The 12950-nt window shown below is 44.1% G+C and overlaps 1 protein-coding gene across 1 annotated transcript; it reads left to right on the forward strand.

The window, feature by feature from the left end:
• Positions 1-407: 407 nt before the first annotated feature.
• Positions 408-9541, forward strand: asl (argininosuccinate lyase). Its single transcript, XM_034206785.1, has 16 exons — positions 408-422; positions 632-826; positions 1502-1585; positions 1766-1822; positions 1921-2018; positions 2106-2183; positions 2263-2340; positions 2430-2482; positions 2625-2687; positions 2804-2918; positions 3352-3436; positions 7752-7811; positions 7923-8006; positions 8392-8472; positions 8867-8973; positions 9148-9541. Exons 1-16 carry the CDS (start codon positions 408-410, stop codon positions 9290-9292), a joined length of 1398 nt encoding a protein of 465 aa, XP_034062676.1. The 3' UTR covers positions 9293-9541.
• Positions 9542-12950: the final 3409 nt, after the last annotated feature.

Below are 12950 nucleotides of genomic sequence, written 5' to 3' on the forward strand. Positions count from 1 at the left end.
ATAAACAAGGAAAACAAGTGCCAGGGAATTCAGTAATGACAAAAACAAATGTGAATCATTCCGTAATTGTATTGTGCAGGAAGCTTTTTACATTAAATGAAAGTAAAATACATATGATGAGAAAACAAATCAATGGATTATATGATTCATAATTTGATAAAAGCCATGTAATTATAATAAATAGTTTTCTTAACTTTAAACGGATGACGTAATATGAGAAGCAGCGTGGAACGTCTTCGGTGACGTCTTTTAAAGAGATACACACACCTTTAGAGGGAAACTGCCTCGCTGTAGCCTCACGTCTAGAAGCTACGTTATTATTGGGTTGTAGTTGGCATTCAACTTCCCCTCTGCCTAAATATTGTTTCACCGGACAAAACCGCGACAGACAGCGACCGGCGAAAAACATGGCCAGCACAGAGGTAAGGTAAAGCTTGAGGCATCTCGACCACCGGCATACATGTGTTTTTGTTGTTTTAACACCCAGCTGGAGCTAAAGCAAGCCGTCAAACTAGGACCACCATTGTATACAGACACATGTAACGGCGAATATTGTATTGTTTCTACCAACTTTGTTTCATCTAACATTTAGCTAAAGCCAGTCATGCTCCCTGTCTGTGCCGCTTGTCAGGGAAATAAACTTTGGGGGGGTCGCTTCGTGGGAGACACTGATCCTATCATGGAGAGGTTCAATGCATCCATCGCTTATGACAAGAGGATGTGGGATGCTGACATCCGAGGGAGCAAGGCTTATGTGAAAGCTCTGGAGAAGACAAAGCTGGTCACTACGGATGAGATGAATCAGATTTTACAAGGACTGGATCAGGTGATCACACACACACACACACACACACACACACACACACACACACACACACACACACACACACACACACACACACACCACACACACACACACACACACACACACACACAGATGAATACATGGAAAATAAACTGACTTTAAGTTCACCACATGATAAGCCTAACACTGTGCAGCGAATAGTCTGTGTGATACTTCACTTTCTGACTACAATGCTCTCATACTTGTCTTGGGAATACACTCCTGTTGCATAATGGGTATGTTTGTCTTCCCTGTCCACACTGTTTATGTAGGTTAATAGATGACAGCTGAAAATGTGCCATGGGGCAGAATTCCTCTCTGTATTATGCTGACTTTGTGCTGCACAATACTATCCTCATGTGACAGATGTAAGCTGCCTAACAGCCTCAGTTTAACAGTCAGCTCAGGTTTTAGGCGGCCTTCTTTACCCTGGTGTTATGCTTTGGCAATGCAAGTGAAATTAAGCAACTAACACAAAACACAAACAAACATAATGTTGATGTAAAATGTAATTTAAGTGGTTTGTGCTGCCTCTAACTCAGTAGGTCCATAATGCATTTAAAAGTAGCTGTCTTTGTTAAAAGCAGAGAAGAACTCTTTAATTGCACAGTATAGGTTTAGCTTATTTAGTGATATCGTCTTTTTTGGATTCTCCAGATTTCAGAAGAGTGGTCCAAAAGTGCTTTTGTGATCAAACCTGGAGATGAAGACATTCACACTGCCAATGAGCGCAGGCTAAAGGTGAGATAAGGCTTGTGAGTTTTACATTACTCTGCAGAAGTGAGTCAAAACGGTATTTAACATAATAATGATTCCTTTAGAAATGGGTTATTAACATACTCTGTCTGTCATCCTTGGTAGATTGGTGTTGGTTGTGATGAGTATTTATTTTAGTCCTTTTACTGCCTGTTATTTTTTCAGGAGCTGATCGGTGCACCTGCAGGGAAGCTGCACACAGGCAGGAGCAGAAACGACCAGGTTTGTTTTTACACTAAAATGACTGTTTGCAGCCTTTACTTTTCTGTAAGAACTAGCTGATATCAGTAGACCGTGCTGCGTGTGTTTGTGTCATCCAGGTTGTGACGGACATGAGGCTTTGGCTGCGAGATGCCATCACCACCCTGACGGACAATGCCCTACAGCTGATGTCCACCATGGTGGAGCGGGCGGCAGCGTGAGATAGAAACACATTTACACAAACGACAAATACACTTTTCCCTGTTCTTTTTAAAAGTTGTGTCTGTCTACTGTCACCTTTCAGAGAAATTGATGTCCTGTTTCCCGGTTACACTCACATGCAGAGAGCTCAGCCAATCAGATGGAGCCACTGGATTCTAAGGTGACCTTTTTAATAAAGTGAACTTTTATTTTAGATGATCTTTTGTTAATAACAGTGATGTTGGTTTCTTTGCCCCCAGTCATGCTGTTGCTCTGAGCAGAGATGTGGACCGACTTCAGGAGATCAAGAAAAGGGTTAATGTCCTACCTCTTGGCAGGTATGCTTTGAACACAAACTCACGGTCTGAAACTGACTTTCTCCCATTGATCTGATCATTTAATAACAAGGATTCTTGTTGTTTTGCAGTGGTGCCATTGCTGGAACACCATTTGACATCGACAGAGAGCTACTGCGGAAAGGTCGGGCCAGAACATTTCAAAATTATCCTGTCAAAATATTTTGAGAGCACATTTGTTGCAGCTATCTTTCACCTGTGTGTGGTTTATTTATAAAAAATAGATTTTTATGAAGTTAAACTATACAATTTCTCCTCATGTGTAGAGTTGGAGTTTGATGGAATCAGTATTAACAGCATGGACGCCACAGGCCAAAGGGACTTTGTCGGTACGTAAAACCTTACATGTCTTTCAAGTCATTTGAAACGTAAACATAAAAAAAAGGATAATTTTTCTGTGTTCTCTACGTTTCTTCATGTAATGCCTCTGTGTCTGTTTCTTTAGCGGAGTTCTTATTTTGGGCTTCATTGTGTTTGACCCATCTGAGTAAGATGGCCGAGGACCTGATGCTGTACAGCACAAAAGAGTTCTCCTTCATCTCGCTCTCTGACGCCTACTGGTCGGTTTATATTTTATAACATGGTCCTAAAATACAGTTTGCACATGATCTTAAGACTACACACATTTGGATCAACTTGTGACAAGTCAGGCATTTTGTATTGTTTTTAATCTCCACATGTGCATTACTCCAATTCAATATAGTAAATGATATTTGACAAATGTCCGGGTGAATTTATAATGGTTAGTCAGTAAACAAAAGCTCCCATACGTTTAAGGGCTGCTGTCAAAATAAATTATGTTATACACTGAATGATGTCAAAGTGAAATGAAAACTTTTAGATCGTACTGTCTCTGTAGACAGGTTTTCTCACCTCAACCATCAGCATTATGAAATCTTAAAGCTGTATTAAGCCCAATCTTTAATTGTGCATTTAAACCTGCATTTACCTTGTTTCTTTTGTTCGTCTCCCCTATACTTGCTGATTGTGCAGCACAGGCAGCAGTCTGATGCCCCAGAAGAAGAATGCAGACAGTCTGGAGCTGATCAGGAGTAAAGCAGGTCGTGTCTTTGGCAGCGTAAGACCTCTGACTAAAGATACACTATTGTTCAATTATCTTTTCATCACAGGACCTTAATTAGCTTAAACGGCTAAATCGCGTTTGAGAGATTTTAAATCTCAGATCTGCTCAGGCGAAACCTGCTTCACAGGTCTCAGCACTCAAGCCTGCATTAATATAGGCAGGGCCAGTCTATTGATAGCGTGAAGTACAACCGCGTGACTCAGTCATTTTTTACCTTGAAAAGCATTTAAATACCGCATTTAAAATCTGATGAAATCAGTGTGCATCTGGACCCGGTGACGACATTACCTATTGACGCAGCAACCACTGTAAGTTATATTCTTGTTTAATTAGACTTCTCTGTTTCATTTATTCGACTCTGTATAAATTGTTATTGTAGCTTAAACGGCTAAATCGCGTTTGAGAGATTTTAAATCTCAGATCTGCTCAGGCGAAACCTGCTTTACAGGTCTCAGCACTCAAGCCTGCATTAATATAGGCAGGGCCAATCTATTGTCGCCCATCAGCTGTAGATAGTTAACTAATTAGAGGGGCGTGCCCCTACAGCTGTGAGAACTCAGCAATCAGGCGTCCATTTTGGGTAGCTCTTTCCTGGAGCGTCAGCTTCAGCGTCAGACAGGCTAAGACTGACAAAGACATTGGAGTCCTACGGGAGTAAGACTGACAAAGACATTGGAGTCCTGCGGGAGTCACGAGGGAGGCAAATCCTACTCTGATTGAGCTGGTGTCTTATTTATCTTTTCTTTAGTTTTCTAGCCCCTCATGCTATAATCATGTGTATTTTCTCCATTCCTGTTCATGTGTCTTCTCGCAATTATCACTGGCCCCGTGTATCTCCTAATCGATATAACCGGCCTGCTCTCGTCTATCCCACGTGCTCCACTGAGATCCAACATCTAGTTTCTGGTGGCCTGTGGAATTGCCAGTCAGCTGTTCCTAAGGCTGACTTCATCTCTGGCTACGCCTCCCTGCAGTCTCTGGATTTCCTTGCTCTCACTGAGACCTGGATTACTCCATCCAACACATCCACCCCAGCAGCTCTCTCCACTGCATATTCCTTCTCCCATACACCCAGACCCACTGGCAGAGGAGGTGGCACTGGTCTCCTGCTCTCTCCCAAATGGAGCTTTTCCCTCTTCAAGCTACCTAACTTCACTCCTTCCACCTTTGAATTCCATGCCGTCACAGTAACCCATCCTATACAGTTAACCATTGTTGTTCTCTACCGTCCACCAGGCGCCTTGGGGGACTTCTTGGAGGAATTAGATAATCTCCTCTCACTCATCCCTGAAACTGGCCCTCCCGCTGTACTTCTCGGAGACTTCAACCTCCAGACGGGGAAGATAGACGAACTAACATCTCTGTTAACCGCCTTTGCTTTCTCACTGTCTCCGTCCCCACCGACTCATAAAGCTGGCAATGTCCTTGATCTCATATTCTCAAGGAACTGCGCTACTTCTAACCTCTCTGTAAATCCGCTCCACACATCCGATCACTTCTTCATTTCATTCTCTCTATCCCTTTCCAAACATAACAAACTAATCTCTTCCCATCCTGCACTTGTCCGCCGTAACCTTCGCTCCCTCTCCCCCTCTACCTTTGCCTCGTCGGTGCTCTCAGCCCTCCCTTCCTCTGATTCGTTCCAACTCCTGCCTCCAAACTCTGCTGCAGAAACTCTCCTCTCTACTCTCTCATCCACTCTGGACTCGCTCTGTCCTCTCACATCTCGGCAGGCTCGTCAGTCCCCTCCTGCTCCCTGGCTAAATGATGCACTGTGTGCTAATAGAACCGTCCTTAGGGCAGCAGAGCGGAAATGGTGGAAATCCAAACACCGTGACGACCTCCTAACCTATCAAGCTCTCCTCTCCTCTTTCTCTGCTTCGATCTCTCAGGCAAAAAGCACTTTCTTTCAAGATAAGATCCAATCTTCCTATTCCAATCCTAAAAAACTATTTTCCATCTTCTCCACCCTCTTGGACCCTCCAAAAGCTCCTCCCCCCTCCTCACTTCTGTCAAGCGACTTTGTTACCCACTTTGAAAAAAAGGTTGATGATATTCGCTCTTCTTTTTCTGACTCACCTTTACTCACCACTGGGTCACCAGACCCTCCTTCCACCAACACACTTACCTCCTTTTCCCCTCTCTCTCCAAGTGAGGTTCTTACCCTCATTACCTCTGCCCGCCCTACCACCTGTCCTCTGGACCCTATCCCTTCAAACCTCCTTCAGACTATCGCTCCTGATATTCTACCGTTTCTCACCCATTTCATCAACACTTCTCTAACTTCTGGTCACTTTCCAAACAGTCTCAAGGAGGCAAGAGTAAACCCTCTCCTAAAGAAACCCACTCTCAACCCGTCTGATGTTATAAACTACAGGCCTGTCTCTCTCCTCCCGTTCCTGTCTAAATCACTTGAACGCGCTGTCTTTAAACAACTCTCCTGTTATCTCAATCAGAACAACCTTCTGGATCTGCACCAGTCTGGTTTCAAGGCAGGTCACTCCACAGAAACTGCTCTCATTGCTGTCACGGAGGAACTGCACACTGCCAAAACTGCATCCCTCTCCTCTGTCATCATCCTGTTGGACCTGTCTGCTGCATTCGACACGGTGAATCATCAGATCCTCCTTCGCACTCTCCAAAAACTTGGAGTTTCAGGCTCTGCACTTTCCCTCCTCACCTCATACCTGAAAGACCGTACCTACAGGGTGACTTGGAGAGGGTCTGAGTCCGACCCTTGTCAATTAACTACGGGGGTCCCTCAGGGCTCTGTTCTTGGTCCCCTCCTCTTCTCCCTGTACACAAACTCGCTCGGATCAGTCATTAGCCCGCATGGTTTTTCTTACCACTGCTACGCTGACGACACCCAATTAATTCTGTCCTTTCCCCGCTCAGAGACCCAGGTCGTTGCACGCATCTCTGCTTGTCTAGCTGACATCTCTGTGGATGTCTGCTCACCACCTCAAGCTCAACCTTGACAAGACTGAGCTGCTCTTCCTTCCGGGAAAAGATTGTCCCACTCTTGACCTAACAATCAACATCGGCACCTCAGTTGTTTCCCCGACTCAGACTGCAAGGAATCTGGGTGTGACCCTAGATAACAACCTGTCCTTCACTGCAAACATCGCTGCCACAACCCGTTGCTGCAGATACACGCTTTACAACATCAGGAAGATACGTCCCCAGCTGACTCAGAAAGCGACTCAGGTTCTGGTCCAGGCTCTCGTCATCTCACGCCTAGACTACTGCAACTCCCTCCTGGCTGGTCTACCTGCATGTGCCATCCGACCTCTGCAGCTCATCCAGAATGCAGCGGCTCGTCTGGTCTTCAACCTTCCTAAATTCTCCCACACCACTCCGCTCCTCCGCTCCCTTCACTGGCTTCCGGTAACTGCTAGAATCCACTTCAAGACACTGGTACTTGCTTACCATGCTGCGAATGGATCTGGCCCTTCCTACATCCAGGACATGATTAAACCGTACACCCCAGCGCGTGCACTACGCTCTGCATCAGCCAAACGACTCGTTGCGCCCTCGCTGCGAGGGGGACCCAAGTTCCCATCGGCGAAAACACGTGGGTTTGCTGTCCTGGCTCCAAGATGGTGGAATGAGCTCCCCATTGACATCAGGACGGCAGATAGCTTGCACATCTTCCGGCGCAAACTGAAAACTCATCTCTTTCGACTCCACTTCGAGCGTTAGAACTATTAACGAAGCACTTTTATACTAATAAAGGACTGGCTTACCTAAAGCCAGTTGAGTAGCACTTGAAATGTTTGGCTCTATGAAACCTGATGTACTTATATGATTCTGTTTTCTTCAAGGTTGTGTCTTCCTGGTCGAATGTACTTATTGTAAGTCGCTTTGGATAAAAGCGTCAGCTAAATGCAATGTAATGTAATGTAATTGGCATTCATTATTGGGTCTAGAGAAGTCAAACATGTAAAAGCACTGCAAGTAGTGTAATCAAAGAAAAACATTTTAATAGCTTACTATTCTTTTTAATAGAAAATGATTGATTAAATGAATGAACTGCATATCTTTCACCATTTCCTAGTAGCTTTATTCTGGAAGAGCAGCGCCCTCATGTCTCATAGAGCTATCACTATTTTTTTCTTTAGAATCAAACCTGGCAACCCTCATTGTAAAAGTTGTCAGGTTTTACTAGTTTGTAGCTTTATGTATGATCCTTTATATCTCTCAGAAGCAGAGCAGCACATTCAGGCTTGCTATTTTTGTCAAGTTGTGTTAGTTTGTATGACTCGTTGCTGCTTTCTTGTAAAACTGAAGTGTGTACTGTGTATTCCAGTGTGCAGGGTTCATGATGACTCTGAAGGGCCTGCCCAGCACCTACAACAAAGACCTGCAGGTATGAAAGTGTGTCTTTTGTGTGCTTTCGCTTCATTGGAAGGACTTTTTCTGTGTAATTTACACCTAGCTTTTTTGTCATGCTGTCTTTGTCCTTGACATCTTTCTTCAGGAGGATAAGGAGGCCATGTTTGACTGCTATGACACTGTCCACGCTGTGCTGCAGGTGACAACTGGAGTCATGTCAACTCTCAAGGTCAGAGATTAAGTCACTGTTTATTATTTAGAAAGAAAAAACACACTGCTCAGTCTCATTGTTGCAAGGAGGTTGTTGATAATTTTCATAACTGAAAGGTTGCGACTGCTTGGCTTTATATTTAGTTAAATCTTGACTTCTTTATTTATCTTTTTTCTTTTGACACACTGAAAGAAACCCAAACGTATATAAACCGGAGGAAAGACGATAGGCCCAAATGTGCATGTTTTATACACCAATTTCATAGCATTGCATACAATATTTTATGATTATGCTACTTAAGATATCAAGACTTTTTTGTTAAAGCAGCCGTTTAAAAGAAGGAGAAATTGTTTGGACAGAAGTCCAATGATTTTGATTCCTTCGATGTGTCTCCTGCTTTCAGATTAACCAGAGTGTGATGAAAGCGGCCCTCAGTCCGGACATGTTGGCTACTGACTTGGCCTACTACCTTGTGAGGCAGGGGGTACGTTGTGTTTCCCTTTCTACAAATATTTCCACAAAGTCTTTATAAAGGAATTTGATTAAAATAAAATAAAGGTTTTAAACAAATAATACAATGTGACTATTCTTAGGAGGCTGTTTTACGATCACTATAGTTCACTTTAGTACACAGATAAAAATGATGACATTTATTGTTGTTGATTAATTATGATATTTATCACATCTTCATGTCAACTGTTCAATCAAGTGAAAAACAGCTCTTGACTATATATATTAAGGCATTTTTTTAAAAGTTCTGGTAACTTTATTTAACATGTGCCGCAGAGAACAGTTACATGTAGGATGGCTATAATAAAGACAATAGCAAACAAAACAAGTTATGGTTTTCCATGTATTTCTTGTTAACTCTGTTGTAGGTGCCGTTCAGAGAGGCCCATGGTATCTCTGGAAAAGCGGTGTTTGCTGCTGAATCCAAAAATGTCGCCCTGAATCAACTCACTGTGGAAGACCTGAGTGCTCTTAGGTGACTGTCTTCTTCCCATTAACACGCACACAACTGCTAAAAGACTCAAACTCAACCATTACTTTATTTTCAAGCAACAGAGTTAGTATAAGTTCCTCTCCCATTATTTTCTCCTCCAGCCATTTTGATTTTCTCAACTTCCTCTCTCTTTCTTTTTCTCTACTGTGGTTTTAGCCCTCTGTTTGGAAGTGACGTGTCCTCGGTGTGGGACTACAGCAGCAGTGTGGAGCAGTATCAGGCCCCTGGAGGCACGGCCAAGAGTAGCGTTTCTGCACAGGTAGACCACCTGAGGGACTGGCTTAAGAAACAGATGCAGTGACATCCACCCAATTCCACCTTAACAATTTGAATCAGGTTTACTGCCAACATGTAGATTAGTATGAAATGTCAGTTTGAGGTCAAGAGACTTATTCATTCTTTTTAAACATTGTTGTTGGTTAGTATTTAAAAGTAGCTGATTTTTGAAATTGTTACAAAGGGCTGGAGTCAAATAGTTGACAAAATAAATAAATGTTACTGAAACAGTGTTTTACAGCTGTGTCATTAAAGCTGATTGATTTCCACCACACATCATTAAGGTCATTTATCTTTCTTTTCAAACCCACACAGACTCGGTGGTGCGGTTTATTGGCATAACAATACATTTGTTAATTCATGAAACATGTACATCTGACCGGGTTACGACATTTCCTATTGACGCAGCAACCACTGTAAGTTATATTCTTGTTTAATTAGACTTCTGTTTCATTTATTCGACTCTGTATAATTGTTCTGTAGTTATTGTAGCTAAAACGGCTAAATCGCTTTTGAGAAATTTTAAATCTCAGATCTGCTCAGGCGAAACCTGCTTCACAGGTCTCAGCTCTCAATCCTGCATTATAATATAGGCAGGGCCAGTCTATTGATTGCGTGAAGTACAACCGCGTGACTCAGTCATCTTTCACTTAAAAAAGCATTTAAATACCGCATTTAAAATCTGATGAACTCAGTGTACATCTGACCGGGTTACGACATTTCCTATTGACGCAGCAACCACTGTAAGTTATATTCTTGTTTAATTAGACTTCTCTGTTTCATTTATTCGACTCTGTATAATTGTTCTGTAGTTATTGTAGCTAAAACGGCTAAATCGCTTTTGAGAGATTTTAAATCTCAGATCTGCTCAGGCGAAACCTGCTTCACAGGTCTCAGCTCTCAATCCTGCATTATAATATAGGCAGGGCCAGTCTATTGATTGCGTGAAGTACAACCGCGTGACTCAGTCATCTTTCACTTAAAAAAGCATTTAAATACCGCATTTAAAATCTGATGAACTCAGTGTACATCTGACCAGGTTACAACATTTCCTATTGACGCAGCAACCACTGTAAGTTATATTCTTGTTTAATTAGACTTCTCTGTTTCATTTATTCGACTCTGTATAATTGTTCTGTAGTTATTGTAGCTAAAACGGCTAAATCGCTTTTGAGAGATTTTAAATCTCAGATCTGCTCAGGCGAAACCTGCTTCACAGGTCTCACCTCTCAATCCTGCATTATAATATAGGCAGGGCCAGTCTATTGTCGCCCATCAGCTGTAGATAGTTAACTAATTAGAGGGGCGTGCCCCTACAGCTGTGAGAACTCAGCAATCAGGCGTCCATTTTAGGTAGCTCTTTCCTGGAGCGTCAGCTTAAGCGTCAGACAGGCTAAGACTGACAAAGACATTGGAGTCCTACGGGAGTAAGACTGACAAAGACATTGGAGTCCTACGGGAGTCACGAGGGAGGCAAAGAGGAGGCAAATCCTACTCTGATTGAGCTGGTGTCTTATTTCTCTTTTCTTTAGTTTTCTAACCCCTCATGCTATAATCATGTGTATTTTCTCCATTCCTGTTCATGTGTCTTCTCGCAATTATCACTGGCCCCGTGTATCTCGTAATCGATATAACCGGCCTGCTCTCGTCTATCCCACATGCTCCACTGAGATCCAACATCTAGTTTCAGGTGGCCTGTGGAATTGCCAGTCAGCTGTTCCTAAGGCTGACTTCATCTCTGGCTACGCCTCCCTGCAATCTCTGGATTTCCTTGCTCTCACTGAGACCTGGATTACTCCATCCAACACATCCACCCCAGCAGCTCTCTCCACTGCATATTCCTCCTCCCATACACCCAGACCAACTGGCAGAGGAGGTGGCACTGGTCTCCTGCTCTCTCCCAAATGGAGCTTTTCCCTCTTCAAGCTACCTAACTTCACTCCTTCCACCTTTGAATTCCATGCCGTCACAGTAACCCATCCTATACAATTGACCATTGTTGTTCTCTACCGTCCACCAGGCGCCTTGGGGGACTTCTTGGAGGAATTAGATAATCTCCTCTCACACATCCCTGAAACTGGCCCTCCCGCTGTACTTCTCGGAGACTTCAACCTCCAGACGGGGAAGATAGACGAACTAACATCCCTGTTAACCGCCTTTGCTTTCTCACTGTCTCCGTCCCCACCGACTCATAAAGCTGGCAATGTCCTTGATCTCATATTCTCAAGGAACTGCGCTACTTCTAACCTCTCTGTAAACCCGCTCCACACATCCGATCACTTCTTCATTTCATTCTCTCTACCCCTTTCCAAACATAACAAACTAATCTCTTCTCATCCTGCACTTGTCCGCCGTAACCTTCGTTCCCTCTCCCCCTCTACCTTTGCCTCGTCGGTGCTCTCAGCCCTCCCTTCCTCTGACTCGTTCCAACTCCTGCCTCCAAACTCTGCTGCAGAAACTCTCCTCTCTACTCTCTCATCCTCTCTGGACTCTCTCTGTCCTCTCACATCTCGGCAGGCTCGTCAGTCCCCTCCTGCTCCCTGGCTAAATGATGCACTGCGTGCTAATAGAACCGTCCTTAGGGCAGCAGAGCGGAAACGGTGGAAATCCAAACACTGTGACGACCTCCTAACCTATCAGGCTCTCCTCTCCTCTTTCTCTGCTTCGATCTCTCAGGCAAAAAGCACTTTCTTTCAAGATAAGATCCAATCTTCCTATTCCAATCCTAAAAAACTATTTTCCATCTTCTCCACCCTCTTGGACCCTCCAAAAGCCCCTCCCCCCTCCTCACTTCTGCCAAGCGACTTTGTTACCCACTTTGAAAAAAAGGTTGATGATATTCGCTCTTCTTTTTCTGACTCACCTTTACTCACCACTGGGTCACCAGACCCTCCTTCCACCAACACACTAACCTCCTTTTCCCCTCTCTCTCCAAGTGAGGTTCTTACCCTCATTACCTCTGCCCGCCCTACCACCTGTCCTCTGGACCCTATCCCTTCAAACCTCCTTCAGACTATCGCTCCTGATATTCTACCGTTTCTCACCCATTTCATCAACACTTCTCTAACTTCTGGTCACTTTCCAAACAGTCTCAAGGAGGCAAGAGTAAACCCTCTCCTAAAGAAACCTACTCTCAACCCGTCTGATGTTATAAACTACAGGCCTGTCTCTCTCCTCCCGTTCCTGTCTAAATCACTTGAACGCGCTGTCTTTAAACAACTCTCCTGTTATCTCCATGAGAACAACCTTCTGGATCCGCACCAGTCTGGTTTCAAGGCAGGTCACTCCACAGAAACTGCTCTCATTGCTGTCACGGAGGAACTGCACACTGCCAAAACTGCATTCCTCTCCTCTGTCATCATCCTGTTGGACCTGTCTGCTGCATTCGACACGGTGAATCATCAGATCCTCCTTCGCACTCTCCAAAAACTTGGAGTTTCAGGCTCTGCACTTTCCCTCCTCACCTCATATCTGAAAGACCGTACCTACAGGGTGACTTGGAGAGGGTCTGAGTCCGACCCTTGTCAATTAACTACAGGGGTCCCTCAGGGCTCTGTTCTTGGTCCCCTCCTCTTCTCCCTGTACACAAACTCGCTCGGATCAGTCATTAGCCCGCATGGTTTTTCATACCACTGCTACGCTGACGACACCCAATTAATTCTGTCCTTTCCCCGCTCAGAGAC

This window comes from Gymnodraco acuticeps, unplaced genomic scaffold (assembly GCF_902827175.1).
Source record: "Gymnodraco acuticeps unplaced genomic scaffold, fGymAcu1.1, whole genome shotgun sequence".
Taxonomy (NCBI): Eukaryota; Metazoa; Chordata; class Actinopteri; order Perciformes; family Bathydraconidae; genus Gymnodraco; species Gymnodraco acuticeps.

Coding starts and splice junctions, on each gene's coding strand:
- asl (XM_034206785.1), top strand. Junction 8,007..8,391: donor GAGTCATGTCAACTCTCAAG/GTCAGAGATTAA, acceptor TCCTGCTTTCAG/ATTAACCAGAGTGTGATGAA. Junction 8,974..9,147: donor GAAGACCTGAGTGCTCTTAG/GTGACTGTCTTC, acceptor CTGTGGTTTTAG/CCCTCTGTTTGGAAGTGACG.